Source organism: Talpa europaea (genome assembly GCF_964194135.1).
Source record: "Talpa europaea genome assembly, chromosome: 3".
NCBI lineage: Eukaryota > Metazoa > Chordata > Mammalia > Eulipotyphla > Talpidae > Talpa > Talpa europaea.
This window is the reverse complement of record NC_140069.1, coordinates 135,181,701-135,199,179: the sequence shown is the minus strand read 5'-3', so window position 1 is coordinate 135,199,179 and position 17,479 is coordinate 135,181,701. Positions and strand designations below refer to the sequence as shown.

General features: G+C 42.7%; 1 protein-coding gene across 1 annotated transcript in view; it reads left to right on the top strand.

The window, feature by feature from the left end:
- Positions 1-1,902: 1,902 nt before the first annotated feature.
- Positions 1,903-17,479, top strand: part of TSGA13 (testis specific 13) — a gene marked incomplete at both ends in the record, with an annotated part of 42,798 nt that continues 27,221 nt past the window's right edge. The window contains one exon of the mRNA XM_084230644.1: positions 1,903-1,943. Coding sequence (XP_084086770.1) covers positions 1,903-1,943 — 41 coding nt within the window. The remainder of the gene's footprint in view (positions 1,944-17,479) is intronic.

The window sequence follows — 17,479 nt, the reverse complement described above, 5'->3', positions numbered from 1 at the left end:
GCTGAGCAGTGAATGCTGAGACAATTAGCTCTTCATGAACAAAAGCAAAACATTACAGTGTAAAATACAACATTACTTTCTCTCTCAAAGCTTTCGGAAAAATAAATTCCAGATGGTAAAGACATAAACATAGTTAAGCTGTAGAAAGTCAAAAAGACTAGAGATCTGTCATCTTTGGATAAAGAAGACATTGTTTAGAACACATAATTTTTTTAAATAAAAATTTAAAGGGAAAAGATATGAATGCATCCAAATTCTAAAATGTTTTGCAGCTGAAAACCTAAACAAAATGCAATACAAAGAAACACTCATTTAACAGGTATAAGATCAATATCCAACATAAGAACCAAAAATTTGAGTGAGGGAGGCCCCCTAAAGTGGTAAATAGATAGTAACAGGCAATTTAAAGAAAAGATCAGGATTGAGAATGTCAGTGGGTCGTTAGCCCCATATATAATGCTCTTACTCTTTTAAAAGGAAACTATGCTTGTGTAAGTTTTTAAAAACCTAAAAATTAATTAAAAGCAGGCAAAGAACAAAAGTAGATGGTAGAAAATGATAGACCAGGTAAATAAAGCAAGCAGGTATGATGAACTTTCTTTCAGAATCAAAATAAAAATGAAAGATTGAAACACTGATGAGACAAAGGTAGATTTTTTTTTATATGGAGAAAAAAGATACTACACATCTAAAATAATTAAGGACCTTTTTGTCCGTATGACCAAAGGTCCTTAATTATTAGGGGTGTCAGTTTAGGAATTCTAGTATCTATTCTGGGACTAAGACAAGAGTTTCTTCTCCCACTCCCCACTGGGAATGTAGAGACCCACACTCATTTCTAAGCCTTACCTCCCTCATACCAGTTTTCAATCTGACTGAAGATTTGTTCTGAAGGTGGAACTAAGAGCAGGGTCCCCCTCCTCCCTGCCTCTTATCCCTCCCACCCAAGCTCATTGTAGGGGTGGGGAGGGAGGGAGTACCAGCAACAGTTAAGTCACATAGGGACTGAGCTAATTCTAAATTCTCCCAGGAAAATAATTCCCCCCTTTTGCAGCACTTCCTTTCTCATCTCTTCCTTTCTCCTCTCCTTGTCCTCATTTTTCAGAATAGGTGATCCAGAGCTTGACCAGAGGGTTTATTCCCCTTTCAAAATGTTCTAGTTTAGTAATGGGGAAGGAAAGACAACAGTCAAGAGCATATAAACATTTACGGGATGGTAGTCTCCAGTATTATTGATTATTGGTAGCTAATTGCAGCTTTCCAACAAGCTCCCACTCCTGTTCATGACAGGAAAATCTTTAACTTGTCAAACTCTCTCCAGGGCTGCCTCCTCGCATGGTCTCCCCCTTCCTTCCCACTTTGGATTTTGAATGCCTGGAGCTTATAGATCCTCACGATGGCAGAAAGGGAAGCGATTTTGGGGCTGTGTGCTGTACTGTTCTGTGGGCCCTCACTCCCTTTCCATGCTGTGTGGCCTTTCTGGGCGTTACAGTACATCCCATCTGCTGCTTTTGGGGTTCTGCTCTTTCCATCACTGCTGGAGTCTGCTGTTGCCTCTGCTGTGACAACTCTGTTGGATGTGACTTTCTTCTTCCAAATGCAGACCTTTTCCGGACCCTACATTCTCTTAGCATTCCTACAGCCCTCACCATGGCATGAAACACATTCTGGTTCCCCTCTACACCACATCAAAGTCACAGGGCACTGGGGTGCGGACATAGGTCCATTTGGGTAGACATCTCTCAGCCATTTCATGACAACTCTTGATGGCACCTCGTTGACCTAGCGCCACATTCAACCTGGTGTGGGAGGGAATCAGCCCAGAAGTTCTGATGCTTTGCAACTTCTCTGCCTTCTTGATGTTGGGTCTGACTTCTCTATTCTGGGCCAAGGCCCCGAGGAATGAGGGACCGATGGTTCCTTCTCAAGGATCTAAGCTCCAGGTAAGTCTAGTTTCAATTCCTCTGACCTGTCCCCACTCTTTGGTTCTTCCAACTGGAAAATCACTTCACTTCCTCTCTCTGTAGAAGGCAACTTCCACCTTCATGCTCCATATTTGCTTTGCCTATTGATTTTAGAAAATGTGTTTGTGTAGGCTGCATGCTTTGTTCTTCATACTTAAGAGCAGTTGGGATTTGGAGCTTCCCTTTCTTTCCCAACAAAGCTTTCAAAACTGCTGTCATTTCTGGGCTCCAAAAGCTGAACTCAGTTCATTATTTACCTTTGCATGTCTGCTTTCATGATCATAATGTTCTCTGAGGCAGATGGGGTCCTCTGGTTTGAAAGGGCGTGGTCACACTGGAGAAAAGAAAAAAAAATCACATTAATATTTTCTAAACCTTACCTCCCTCATATCAGTTTTCAATCTGACTAAAGATTTGTTCTGAAGGCGGAACTAAGAGCAGGGTCCCCCTCCTCCCTGCATCTTATTCCCCCACCCCTAAGTCATTGGGTCCTTACAAGAAAACACACTTAGCAAATATAAATAAAACAAAAGGAAGTTAGCCTGTCTTCTGCAGACCCCTAGAATCAGGAAAAGCCTAAGGGACAGGGAGGATTGTAGTTATTATTGCTTTAAGCAGGGTGTGTATGGCACACACAGATGACAAAGGTCAGCTGCATCCTCTCACCCTACTAGTCCACACATCCTGTCGGGAGAAGGACAGCAAATTGGTCAGTGGGTTCCAGCAGGGGTCAGCAATGGATTGGACTGGAGACCATCCAGCAGCACGGAGGCGATGCTGAAGACTGTCCTCTGGGGCTGTGTAGGCGTGGCTTCTACCTCATAGCCCCAGGGCCAAGACTTACATTTCAACAAATATTTATTGAGCACTTACAATATGTCAGGCACTGGTAAATGGCACTTGAGATATCTTAGTGAATAAAATAAAGACCATGTTCTATTTCAGGCAGGAGGGATATAAAAAATAAGTAAATTATAGAGTTTGTTAGATAATAAAAGATAGGGACTGAATAAAAAGTAGCCACTGGCTGAGTGGGATCAGAGGGGTTAGGTTGAGGTAATAAATCGGGTTATATGGGTAGGCTTCCTGGAGCATTGTGCTGCGTCCTCAAAATAGAGTAAGGACTTGAAGGAGGTGTGGGAATGAGCTTGGAGATATCTGGGTTTACAAGTGTACAGGCAGAAACAACCTGAGGAGTTGAGATCAAGAAACACAACAGAGACAGCATTGCTGGAGCAGATTTACTGTTAGAAGAAAGGGGAGGAGCCAGACCTTGTGGCCCTTACAGGCCACTGTCATGACTAACTTTTTTTTTTAAGATTTATTTATTTATTTATTTATTTATTTATTTATTTATTTATTTATACAAGCACTGGGTACAGTCATAAGCTCGGGAGGGTGAGAGAATTCACCAGAGCCAGAGCGGGGAGCAGAACAAGCAGACTGATGAAGTACACTGCTGAGGGGAGCAGCGGGCACGGCAGGAGAGGTCTGCGTGCCATGTGGGACCCTCGCCTGGCTGCCGGGGATCAAACCGGTGCTGCAGAGGCTGCGGGCAGCTTCACAGCCCAGTGCTCAACCGCTGCGGCACCAGAGGAGGCCCCATGACTAACTTCTTGATGTGAAACAGAGGGTTGCTGAGGATTTTGAGCTGAAGTGTGATATGCTCTGCCTTATGTTTAAAGGGATTATTTAACTGTTGTGTTTGAGAGGCTTAAACAAAGACAGAGACAATTTCACTAATCTAGATAAGTGATAATGGTGTTTGGACCAGACCGATGATACAGGACTTGGAGAGAAGTGATCAGACTGATATATTTTGAAGGAAAAGCCAGTGGACTCTCCTTAACAATTGACTATGGCAAGTGAGAGAGGTGGAAGAGTCAAAGTTCTTTGGCCTGAGCAGCTGGGAGGATGGAGTTGCCATCAGCAGAGTTAAGGGAGGCTAGAAGCGGGGGCAGGACTGGGGTAGGTTTTAGGGGAACAACAAGTGTTTTGTCTGGGACAGGTTGAGTTTAAGATATAGATCAGATGTCCCAGTAGAACATTTGAATAGGCAGTGAAGTAAGTCTGGAGTTTGGGAGCGAGGTCTGGACTAGGGATAAAGATTGAAAGTTGACATATTTAAAGCATTTAGTCTGAATCAGGTCAATGACAGAGTAAACAGAGAGAATGATGAAGTCTGAGCTCTGGGGTTCTCCACCATGAACCGAGGGAGGTGAGGAGGACCAGCAGATGAGACTGAGGAGGTGTGAGCAGTGAGACAGGAAGACAAAAGCATGATGTCCCAGGGGTCAGGCTAGTAATGAAAGTATATCCCAAAAGGAGGTGCTTCCTGGGTCAGATGTCCATGCCAGTCAAGTGGCATGAAGGCTGGGAGCTGCCATTGACTCCAGCCTCCTTGGAGGCCATGGATGACTTTGCTGAGAGCTGCTGTGGCTGTGGCAGGAGTAAACACTAGGTGGCAGAGGATTTGGGAAAGAATAGAAAAAAAGGGCCTCCCCGGTGGCGCAGCAGTTGAGTGCTGGGTTGCAAAGCTGCCTGAAGCCTCTGTGGCCCAGTTCGATCCCCTGCTGCTCCCCAGCCACGGGAGGAGGGTACCGCGTGGCAGCGCAGACCTCTCCTGCCGCCCGCTGCTCCCCTCAGCAGTGTACTTCGGTCCTTCTGCCTGCTCTGCTCCCTGCTCTGGCTCTGGTGAATTCTCTCACCCTCCTGCGTTTCTGACTATACCCAGTGCATGTACAAACAAACAAATAAATAAATCTTTAAAAAAAAAAAAGAATAGAAAAGAAACTGGAGACTATGAATATAGAGCATTATTTTGAGTCATTTTTCTGCAAAGGGGAGGAAAAACATGGAGTGGAAAGCGGTTTTTAAAAAACAGGGTCAAGAAAAGTGATTTTTTTTTCTTTAATGGAAGAAAGCACCCAGCCTGTTTATATGCTAATGAAAATAATCCAAGAGGGAATAAATGTTGTTAATGCAAGACAGAGGGAGGGAGAATTTCAAGAGAGAGATCCTTGAGGAGGCCAGGGCACTGAGACCCGGAGCCTGCGTGGAGGGGTTGATGTTGTCTAGGAGCATGGACATGTCATCTTAGAAGCAGGTGGACATTCAGAATTATTCCTACTGTAAGGCCTACTCCATGTTACAGTAACCCCTCAACTACGGGTATAAAATCTCTGCTGGGTCATTTAACTTCCCTGATAAATTTCCAGTTTGGATGGCAAGAGGAAAACATCCACCAAAAGTTTTGAGGTGTTAAGTTCTGAATTTAAATCATATCTGCCCTTTTCCCTGGATTGCCAATATCTCTTGGTTTCTCCGCACTATTTTTCAGGCTGAGTGGGTGCTTTTTTTGTCGCCTTTAAAGCTGGGATAACTGAAACAGATGCCTTCTTCTAGTCCATTTTGGTGACATGCTGGCCATTAGCTCATGGGACTGTCCTAACAGCAGCCACTCTTGCCTTATTGCCCAGGAGACCAAACATGTGCTCAACCCCACTCAGGGGTACTGTGATTGTATTCAGAGCCTGGCCCGTCCTCATGTAGTTCCTATGATAGAGGTGGCTTTTATTCTGGAGTCCTAGAAATTGCATCTTCCTCCTCATCTTCCCAAGTATTTGTGTAGCTAACACAAACGGGGTTGGGTCATAGATAATAACAGTGGGTCATAACAATGGGTTTGGGATGATAGTGTCACGGTGATGGTCCCCTGGGGTCCTTATCAGACTCCTTAGCTCCTCATAGTAGTGGCACAGGTCTAGGGCAAAAGGGTCTCAGCATCTTCTGTGTTTTCTGCGGCAGAGACACAGGAACTTCCTTGCTAGGGAGTGGTAGGTTGGCACATGATATTACCCAGAACACCAAATTCACAGCCCTTGTGCTTTAAGCCTTCCACCCCACAACCCAATTTCATGTAGGCCCCTTTAATCCTGAGGGTACACTTAGGAGAGTATTCCCTATGAGGGTCAAGGAAAATCATGTGTTAGTTCCTTTTCATATTATTGGTTGAGCAGGAAAGTCAAGTCTGATTTTTATTGTATGCCAGTTTATTTTTTTAAGATCTATTTTTACTTATTTATGCATACAAGAACTGGGGTGTAGGCCAGAGGTGCAGGGAGTGAGAGGGTTCACCAGAGACAGAGTGGGGAGCAGAACAGGCAGACTGACTGAAACACACTGCTGAGGGGAGCAGCGGGCGAGACAGGAGAGCTCTGCTTCGCCATGTGGGTCAGCTCCCTGGCCGGGGATCAAACTCATGCTGTAGTCACTGGGGTTAGCTTGACAGCGCTGAGACCAGGGAGGCCTGTATGCCAGTATTTTATATTTCCAACTCTACCTCATGAAAGAAGGGATGACAGTCTCCCACCCAGTTCCCATGAGTACTTAGTCCTATTGATTGTCTTAGGGAGCCAACTTAGAATTTAGACCCTTGAAAGAGGAGATAATAGAAGCTTCTATCTCCCTGGTGTAGAAGATACATATGTTAAAAATTTTTATTTTCCTAAAGCACCTATTAGGTCAGCACCTGTATTGGATATAAATGCTTTGAACTGCAAGTAACATGAATAGTGACTTACTATAACTTAACCAAATGAGGGCTTTCCCCCCTTATAAAACAGATCGGAGCACAGCACCTGCTGATAGGTGTTTGGTGCCTCTGTGCTGGGAGGGTCAGTATTTCTTGCCATGCCACCTCATGAACACAAAACAATCAGGTCAGGTTCAGGCATCTGGCTCATGTTCCTGCAGAACGGGAGATGGACACAAGTGACTTCTCTTCCTTTTACCAGAAATGCAGGACTTTCCTGAATTGTTCTGACCCACCCAAAGAGATGGGTGACACTCTCTTCCGCCCCTTATGGACTAGAACTGGGCCGCATAACCAACCCTAGCTGCAAGGAAGCCTGGAAATGGAGGAATGAGCAGTTAGAATGATCAGGACAGAACCTGTCAAACTATCCTGTTGACCTCATGATGACCACCTATGAGCAGGCCGAAGTAATTCTTTTATCTTCATATTGGCCGGTGTCCACCGCCCAAGCTTTAGTCTCCCACATACCATGGTCAACTACTGCCCCATGTGAAAAACATGGGTATGTTACAAGTACATGGGGGCAGACATTCAATTCTTTGATTCTCTCAAATGTTTGATAATGCTATAGTGAGTGTCTTACATATTTATAATCGCTCAAATTACCTTTACAATTTGAAGTACTGCATTTGGCAAGACTGGCAAGCCAGCCGATGACTTGCATGCTATTTGTTTTTCACAGACAGTAGCATCCGGGTCCTCTTGGAAACTGCATCCACGAATCACTGCTGTGAAGGTCAAACACCACCATCTTCCCCCGCCCCCCACTCTCTCCTAAACAAATAACAAGCAGGGGGAGAGGAAGGAGGAAAGAGGGAATTTCTCTTATTTTTCAGGTTTTCTCTAAGTTGTATGTTACGAGTAGCCGATCCTTCCTCTGAGTCCCAGTCAGTGCTGCCTGTGCCTTTAACTGTGACCTTTATTTATTTATTTTTCCTGTGGAGGAAGGTGGGAGGCTTTCAGGAACCCAAACCCAGACTCTGAGCTGGGATTCAGGACTTTTCAATGGGTGGTTTACACAGGTGTCTTCAGGAAGAGGGAGCTCACATTTCTTTAACTTTAAGTAACTTTTTCTTAAAGGTACTTGGCCTTTAGAGCTCAAGAAAAAAGCACAACTGTCTGTAGACCAGTGCAAACATAAAGACAGGAGGATGGAGATGGCGTTTCTGACAGGTAAGGGGCTGGGGGCTCCTGCCTGCAAGGCTTGGAGGTTACTTAGCTACACAATCTGAGGGGCAAGAGTCACAAACACATAAAGCACCCCGTTTCCCCTTTGAACTGGACTGACATACAGAGGGGAAACAGTAGGGGAGCAGTAGGGGAAACTGAGGGGAACAATAGGGGAAACTGAGCCAAGAGCAGGTGATCACATGGGTGTTTTCCATGTGGGCAAGAGGCAGCACCCCATGGGCCCGAGAGCTGGTGGTGACAGAACTCACTCTTTCGCCATGGGATAGTCTGGGTGCTGGAATAGTCTGAGAGGAAGTTCAGTAGATGCCCTTGTCTCATACCCACGGCTGAAAAGAGGCAGCAGGGAAAAGAGACCCTGATTACCAAAGATGGGGGCACAGACATCACGGCGTGCAATGAAGTAGGATTTCGCAGTACCGTGAGTGGGAGGGTAATAGCTATCTTACATATATTTGTATATAAAAAGAAACCTCATATAAGGAATTGGTTCATGCAATTATAAAGGCTGACAAGCCCCAAGACTGTAGTTGAAGACTAAGAAATAGCTGGTGTTTTCAATTCAAGTCTAAAGGCAGGAGGAAGAAATGATGTCCCAGGTGGAAGGCTGTCAGGCAGAAGGAGTTCCCTTTAAATCAGGGAGGAGTCGGGGTGGGGGTGGTCAGGGGGTGAAACGACTGGGCACCTCATGACACAGTTAAGTGGATACATTAAACCAATGATCACAGAAAGTGTTTCACCCAGTGAGGGTGTCCAAGTGCCTGGGGAGTTCTGTGTAGTGCATCTGTCCGTGGGACACTCAGCAAGTATCTAAGGGGCTCAGTTCCATAGTGTGGGCTTGTGAAAGGGCCACCTCCCTGAACCTTTCTTGAGATAAAGGGGATGAAGCCTACCAGGACGGAATGCAAGAAAAAAATCACCTCGATCTCACTCTCCCCCTCTAATGGATCTTCTCGTACTGCCCACCATTGGCCAAACCTAATTGGAAGTCAGAGAATAAGAGACTATTTTAACTGGGTGACGTTTCTGAGGATGAAGAACAGGGAAAGGTGGGGAGTAGATTTGGAAGGGTGTCAAAAAGCTATCTGGAAAAATATCAGTAACTTTGGAGGACCAGAGGAATGCCTTTAAAAAAATATTTAGACCACAGAACAAAATATCTTTTATTCACTCAAAATTGGAGATCTAAACCACACATTATAGAATTCTGTGTGTAACTTGCACTTCCTAGGATGAGCAGCGCGAGCATGTGGTTAACATGGTCAATTAGATCAACTTCGAAAAATTTATCTTTTACTAATTTATCATTTTAACACTGTTTTATCCTTACTTCATACCAAGAACAACACATCTCCATTGTAGAACATTAAGAAACATGGACCAAAAGGAGAGAGAAAGACTGTCTTGTAATCCCACATTCTGGTGATAAATGGTACTAATATTGTGGGATGTAATTTTTAAATTTCTTAATCACACCATATCTGTGTATTTATATATTTCTTAACTTTTAGAAATAATTTTAGAAGCTGAAATAATAGTACACAAAATAGCCATATACACTTAGCAGTGATTCTACAAATGTGAACATTTCTCAAATCACAAAAAATCGAATTCATCACATTTGCATTATTCACCTCTCACTATGTGTGCACCTGAGTCTACATACAGGTGTGCATAGCACAGACACAAATATAATTTATACAAACATGCCTCTTTTTTCCTGAATCGTTTGCTAGCTCACCACTTTAGTGGAGACAAATTTTGCCAATAACTTCAAAACCATCACTATCAGCAATTGCAATGTGAAATCCTCAAAATCAAGAATAAGGAAGTAACAATGACATAGTCCTTATCAGGAATGTCCATCAAATCAGAAGAAATGAGTCTAGAATTGAACATCCTCAGGTCTTTGTAAATGCTCTGGGGTCTCATTACAATCCTGAGGCTGACTGTGAAGATTCCTGGGTGACAAACGTCACTCTCACCCTCATGCTCTTCTGTGTGGGGATAAGATTAGCCTGAGAAAGACCTCAGGTGACTCTCAGGGGACACAGAGGAGGACCTCCAAAAGTCACCTATGAGGGTATGCCTGGAGGCCTAGAATCAGCTTATGAGCCACTAGGCAAGTAACACTCCATTCAAAGGTGTTGTTCTCTGACATATCATCTGATGAGAATGTAGTGTATCATTTTAAAGAAATCGATTTGTGTATCTGCTTGGAAGTGCTTAGTATAGAAGATAGAGAAATTAGTCATTCCCAGGGCATAAACAACCTCCCCCACAGTGAAATCATTAGGGAAAGAAGAGAAATTAAGGCCTTCTGTCACCTGTCAGGTACTGATTTAAGCAGAATAATGTGTAGGGAGTGGGTTAAATAATTTTTCTTGGCATAGCACATCACCTTGAGAATTGGCATAAAATAGAACCAGATGCTGACATGCCTTCCTGGATCGCTTTCCAGGGCTGGGCTTGTTCCCCTGAGGTACACAGTTGAGGATATCAGATTGTCCATGTTTCTGAAAACCAAGCAGCAAGAGGCTTCATGACAGTGTCAGCACGTCTCAGAGGTGCACTGACTGGACATCAGGAGACAGGCGCCAAGAGAGCCCATCTAGAGCTTGTCAAGGGGCAGCCCATGCCGATCTGACCCTAGAACTGGACCTGCTTTGAGAAAAATTGCATTTTTTTAGTAAATGAATTAACTTTGGAAGTGGGCTTTTGGTCAAAAAGAGAAAGACCCATTTTAACATAGTAATTCCTCACAAATAATTTTCCTGAGGCTGCCTAGCAGTGTCCTGCATGGGCCTCTGGCTGCTGGTACTCCAGCCTCAGACAGAGGACCCCCAAGGAGCTGGTCCTGTGCTTTGAGATCAGGAGGAAAACATGGAGGTGTGATGGTAGGGGAGGGCTAATAAGGAAGAGAGGAAGCCAGGATTACTTCTCACCGAGTTCCCGGTGCCTGGGAGGAACTGATGTGGATACCCCCAAATTCCTATGGGCCTGAGAGTTTGATGAGACCACCACTGCAGCGGTGGGGTGACTCAAGAGCAGGAATGTGTCGTGAGGACCCTTGTTTAGAGGGTACCCCAAAGGAAAGCTTAACAGTAAATTTGCTCTCAGTGGAGCTTCTAGAAACTACCACTTTGTCCACATTACTGCCATATACAATGAGCCAGAGATGTAGGAAGACAATTTCCAACTCTGCTGTTCCTGTTCTCCACTCCATCATCAGAGGGCAAGTGCCAGGGAGGGAAGGATGAGAGCCAGAATCCAAGCCCAGCAGAAATAATTAGACTCTGTGAGAAATAGACCGGTGACCAGAGGGGTTGGGGAGTGGGAGAAGGAAGGTGATAGGGCATTGGCCCCAGAGCTTTGGTGGAGGATGCACATATGGAGGTGTGAAGTCATACCCCCCCCCAATTATATAGTTATGTGGACAACTGAGAAGTCAATAAAATTTGAGAGAAAAAAGAAAGTAATGAAATTATGGGAGCAGTTGTTAGGGAGCAGGGAGAGTGGGGGCAAACAATCTTTTATACAAGTATTATCTTCGAATTATAGTAACCAAGAATAAATCACAACTAACTATAGGTATGAAATATCAAATGACTGAAAAGAAGAACTTCGTGGACCACGAGAGGCTGTCTGGGGGGCTGATGTGGACAGGAGCTAGGGAAAGAAGGGAAGTTGGGCATCATACAGGTAAATGCAGTGTCACGTTGTCCAGAGTTTTCTTTTCAGCTCTGATGAGGAACATTTTGTTATTTTTACACTACTGTTAACCCACAGGATAAAGGCTTGTTTTTCACATACCTACGAAAAGAATAGGAGGCAGGCTGCCTCCTGCCACTATAAGCTACTCGAAACTAGGGTGACTAAGGGGCTTGGGTGGTGATTTAAAATCCTATATAAGATTTAAGTTCTGGAATAAATGACAAGGGGCTGTAAGAGCTGAGAATGACTTTTAATAAATGAAAGTTACTGAAAAAACTACAGAATTGACAGGAAGGAAATTTTCAAATGGCTTTTCAAAAGGTAATAGCAGTCACTAGGGGAAAATCTTCATTTTATGCAATCAATAGTTGAGCTTCTTCTCTAAGACATTACACATCTAGCCATTTGTCTCCTCCCCCTCCCAAAACCCCTGGATTCCATTTATACTGCTCCTTCTATATTTACCATCCTTGTAAAGCAGCAGTCTTATCAGGAATCAAATGCACACCAGCCAACATCATAACCTCATTTTACTCTTTTTTCAGAGTGGTAGGAGCCCAAAATGGCCAGGTAGTTGCCTGAGCTTGTCATGCAATGGGACCATTGTGGATCTATGGTAGATGTGTTCCTTCCTTAGGTATTAAGAGCTTTAGGCAAGCAAAGCCCAAGTAGTGGAGAGGGGAATAAAAACCCTGTGTGATATAAGAATTCTACTCCAATATATCTCCTGGCCCCTGTATTCTGGGAAAAACAGCCCTCTCTGTTGGCCACATGCCACATCCAGCATCCTGATCTTTCAAGTGTTGTCTCCCAGTTGACCCCCAGACTGAGCCTTCAGACACCTTCTGCTCACTGGCTTCCGGTTGATGCAGTACCTGGTGAAACCAGCAGATCCCAGAGCTCAATCACCTTTTCTTCCATTTCCCTTATGATAAATTTCTTAGTGCAAAACAAATTATATCACAAATGGTGTTAATGAATCAACAATAAGTCCAAATCTGTGCTAATGGCAAAGGAAGGATAGGCAAGGAAAACAAATTCCTATCCAGAGTAGTGTTTATCACAACGTGGGAAAAAAAGCAGTGCTATCCATGGTAAAGGGCCTTGGTGTTATCATTCACTGTGAGGGCTCAGGGGTCATTGCTGCTCACAGGTAGATGATGGAGAAGGAAAAATGTTCATTAACTCCAAATCTGCCATTATTTTATCTTGTGAGTCCATGAAACAAACTCTAGTGTCGGGAAAGAGACCAACTGACATCTACAGGGCAGGTCCTTCTGCCTGGTAGCTCAGCCTTCTCTGTAGAGGAGTCTTTTGGCAACAGTCACCTGGGACAAGATATTCTTATACCCTGGGTTCATTCTGAGACATGCATTCCATTCATTCATTCAGTCATTCAGTATCATTCTGGTCCCAGCAGAAACAATGGGTACACACAAATTATTTCAAGAGGTAATGAGGGTTATTTACTAAGGTCTAGTAAGCATAGTACTCCAGTGCTATTTCCACACCTAGACCAGCAGATCCCATCTCAGAGAGAAAGGAGAAATTTCTGAGACCCATGGGGTGAAGTCATGTGAAGAGGGCCACCAAGAGGAGTGCTGTGCCATCCACTTAACATAACCCAACAGGGAGAGAGTCAGGGGAATAAATAGTTGGATTTCAGTCTCCTTCCTTGTTGTCTTCCTCTGAGGTTCCTACTTACCAAACCTAACCTGAAATCAGAGGGCAAAACATGCAAAGCAAATAGGCCAGTCTTCTAGGGCAGAGCGGAAACAATTAAAGAGTGGATCTGGAGAGGGATGCAGCAGATGTCCAGCACACATTTCTCCTAATATTGTTTGTCAGATGCACCTACTATACACCAAACCCTCTTCTGGATGTTGGGGAGAGAGCAGTCAAAAAATGGACAAAAGTTGAATGTCATGGAGCTCAAAAAATACATAAAGTATATAGCCTGTTAGATGCTCACAAATAATAATGAAGACATTAAGCAGGGAGGAATCTAGAAATAAGATGTTAAAAAGGGCTTCAGGGAAGACCTAAAAGAGATCAGCAAGTGAGCCTGTCAATATCCAGGAAAAGCAAGCCATGCATAAGGAATAGCATATGAGAAGGCTCTCAGATGTATGTTCAGGGACAGGCTAGTGGGTGAAGTGGACAGAGCAAGAGGAACAGTATGAAGAGATAACATTAAAAAATACTATCAGAGAGGGGATGGGCTGGGGGAAGTAGGTAAAGGCCATTACATCTAAGACTTTGTAGAACGTAGCCTGAAATTTGGCTTTTACTCTGAGTGAGATGGGAAATGATTAGAGGGTCTTCAGCAGAGGAGCAGCATAATCTGACATGTGCTTAGCTCATTGTTCAGATTGCTGTGTTGAGCTAGGCTGACATGAGAATAAGAAGCAAGGTGAAGAGGAGACTGGGTAGGAGGATATTGTTATAATCCAGTCAAGGGACAATGATGGCTTAGAGCACGGTGGTAGCAGGAGTAGTGGATGGTAAAGGGAACAGGATTTGCTGAAGGACTGGATGTGGATATAAGAGAAAGGGAGAGGGGCCTCCCTGGTGGCACAAAGGGTTAAGTCTCAGCATTATCACTGCTAGGGCCTGAGTTCCATCCCTGGCCAGGATGGAACAGCACATGGCACAGCAGACCTCTCCTGTTTCACTCCTCTCAACAGTATATTTCGGAAGATCTGCCTCTTCTGCTCCCCACTCTGTCTCTGGTGAATCCTCTCACCCCCCACACCTCTGGCCTACACCCCAGTTCTTCTATGCATAAATAAATAAATGTTTAAAAAAAGAGAAAGGGAGAAAGCTAAGGATTTTTGACTACTTGAAAAAAAAAGTAATTGCTATTAATTGAGACAGGAAGGATTTCAAGAAGTAAGAGTTGTGTGTATTACATTGCATGGTTATAAGGAGTTCAGTTCTGGACATGTTTGACAACCAAGTAAAGATGTGAAAATGATAGGTGGGTATATTAGTCTGGGTCGTAACAGAGAGGAGGAAGATTTAAATATACATTTGACATTAAATTAAGTTGCCCTGGAAACCAAGGAGAGGGTATCAACTCTGAGTAAGTGCTACTGATCAGTTGATTAGATTTAGACATAAATACCATTGGAAGAAGTAATGCAGATAATATTTGTAAGAGCAGTTTTACTAAAATGTTGAGAATGTAAGCCAAGTTGACGGGGAATCAAGAAAAATGGGGAGAGAAATATTGGCGATACTAAGTATAAGCAAAACTTTCAAAGAATTTTCTATAAAGGAAAGGAGAGAAAGGAGACTTTAGCTGGAGGATGAAGTGGGACCGAGATAAGGTTTCTTAAGACAGAAGAAATTGAAAACCTATTTCCAAAATCTCATTGTTATCAATCCTCCAATCTTGATCAATTAAAATTTATCTCATAGATTGAGGTCTATGTAAGAAAGAAGTATACATAAGAAATCTACCAACAAAATCCCAAATATCAATAAACTAAAGGAAAAAGTATAGAAAAAAAGTATATTACTAGACAGCAAAACATTTGATTTTTTATAAATTTATGGTAGAATATAAAAACATTTCATGAAGATAGGAATAGAAGGTGAATTCTCACTTGAGAGTTTATATGTCAAAAATAGAAATCATAATGTAGAAACTTGACATGAGAAGCAAGATATAAGGTGGTCCCATCTCTGTTATTATTTACATTCTAGGTCCTGATCAACTTTAAAAAGAAAGAAAAGCTTTAAGTGACTGAAAGAATTGGGAGGGTGGTGATAAAACTGCTCTTATCTGCAGATGATATCATTGTTGATCTGGAATCAACAAACCATTACAACTAATTTCTCTAAACCAGTAATAACCAGCTAGAAAATGTGATAAGAATAAAACACTATTCAGATAGCAACAAGGACTCTTAAGTAGCTAGGAATAAATTGAATTCAATATAAAACTTCTAGATGAAAACTTTAAAAATTTAATAAAGGATATAAAGAACATCTAAATAAATAGGATTTTACCCTCTTAAATAATAAAATTTAAGAATATAACTTATTTTTAAAAGGAAAAAGTTCATAAAGGATATAAAGATTATTATATAAAATTTTATGCTTTTATATAGTATAAATTTATATTATAATCTTGTCCTAAATTGATCTATAATTTTAAGTAATCCCACTCAAAGTTCTAATTGTACATTTTGAGGAAGATGATAACCTGACTCTTAAATATGAGTAAAAGTAAATTTTTAAAACATCAAGCTTTAAAAAAAGAAGAGTATAGACATACAATTTGCCTGACATTATATTAACAAAATGTGTCTCTTAATGCCTGATATTAACAAATTTTGCCTACAGAACAAATAGACCAATGCAGTAGAGAATTTAGAGACAACCATTTAGGTATAAGAATTTAGTGTATACTAAAGAAATCACCAAAATTCCATTGAGAAACAAAGACTGGTTTTTGTTTGTTTATTTTTAGTAGATGATAGTGAGGAAACTAGTTAACTATGTGGAACGATATAAACCAGACTACTACCTAGCATCATCACTAGGCTGAGAAATAAAAACTGGATCCTACTAACATCAAATACTAAGGGGGAGTCCTGATGGGTGAAAGATTTAAATGTGGGGGAGAAAAGTCATAGAAGAAAAATTCAGAGAATATCTGTGTCCTCAGAGCAGGCACGGGCTTTTAAACAAAACTGAGAAAACACAAACCACAATGCAAAATGATGAATTTGATGACATCAAATGAAAGCTTTCCCAAACCACAGTGAGATACCACTTCATACCCACTAGAATTACCACAAACTTTTAAAATGGAAAATAACAAATACTGGCATATATGTGAAGAAAGTAGAACCCTCACACATTGCTGGTGGGAATGTAAAATGATTTAGCCACTGTGGAAAATAGTTTGTGGTTCTTTGAAAAGTTAAACATAGAATTACCACTTGACCCACAATTCCACTCCGAGGTATATACCCCCCCCCTCCCAATTAAAACCAGGTGTTCCAACAAGTGCATGCACATGTATGTTCATAGGAGTACTGTTCATAATGGCTAAAAGATGGAAACAGCTCCACTGTCCATCAGTGAAAGAAATGGTAGTATACCCACACAGTGGAATAGTCAGCCATTTTAAAAATGAAGTAGTGACACATACTATAACATGGTTGAAGCTTCAAAACATTATGCTAAGTGAAAGAAGTTTGGCACAAAAGATTACATTTGGTGTGATGCTATTTTTATGAAATATCCAGAAGTGGAAAGTTCACAGAGAAAGAGCAGACTTGGTGGATGCCAAGGCTCGAGGATTAGAAGGATGGAGAGTAGTGAACTCCTTAATGCATAAGTGGTTTGACTCTGGCATGATGGAAATGTTTTGGAACTAAATTGAGATGGTGGTTGTACAACATTATGAATGAATTACATGTCACTGAATTGTTCAATTTAAAATGGTCAATAAAAAAATTGTTCATGGAAGCACTAAAAAAATGGCTATATATCCAGGAAAAAACATTAACAGATAATAGAATTAAAGATGAGCCCTTGTGGGCCTCCCCCAGTGACACAGCAGTTGAGCGCTGGGCTGCGAAGCTGCCCGCAGCCTCTGCAACGCCAGTTCGATCCCCCGCCATGGGCAAGGGTCCTACATGGCGCGCAGACCTCTCCTGCCACCCGCTGCTCCTCTCAGCAGTGTATTTCGTCAGTCTGCCTGTTCTGTTCCCATTCTGGCTCTGGTGAATTCTCTCACTCTCCCATGCTTCTGACTGTACCTGGTGCTTGAATAAATAAATAAATTAAAAAAAAAAATAGATGAGGGCCTCCCTGGTGGCGCAGCGGTTGAGCGCTGGGTTGCGAAGCTGCCCGCAGCCTCTGCAGCGCCGGTTCGATCCCCGGCTGCTCCCCGGCCACCGGAGGAGGGTCCCACATGGTGCGCAGACCTCTCCTGCCGTCTGCTGCTCCCCTCAGCATTGTACTTCGTCAGTCTGCCTGCTCTATTCTCCGCTCT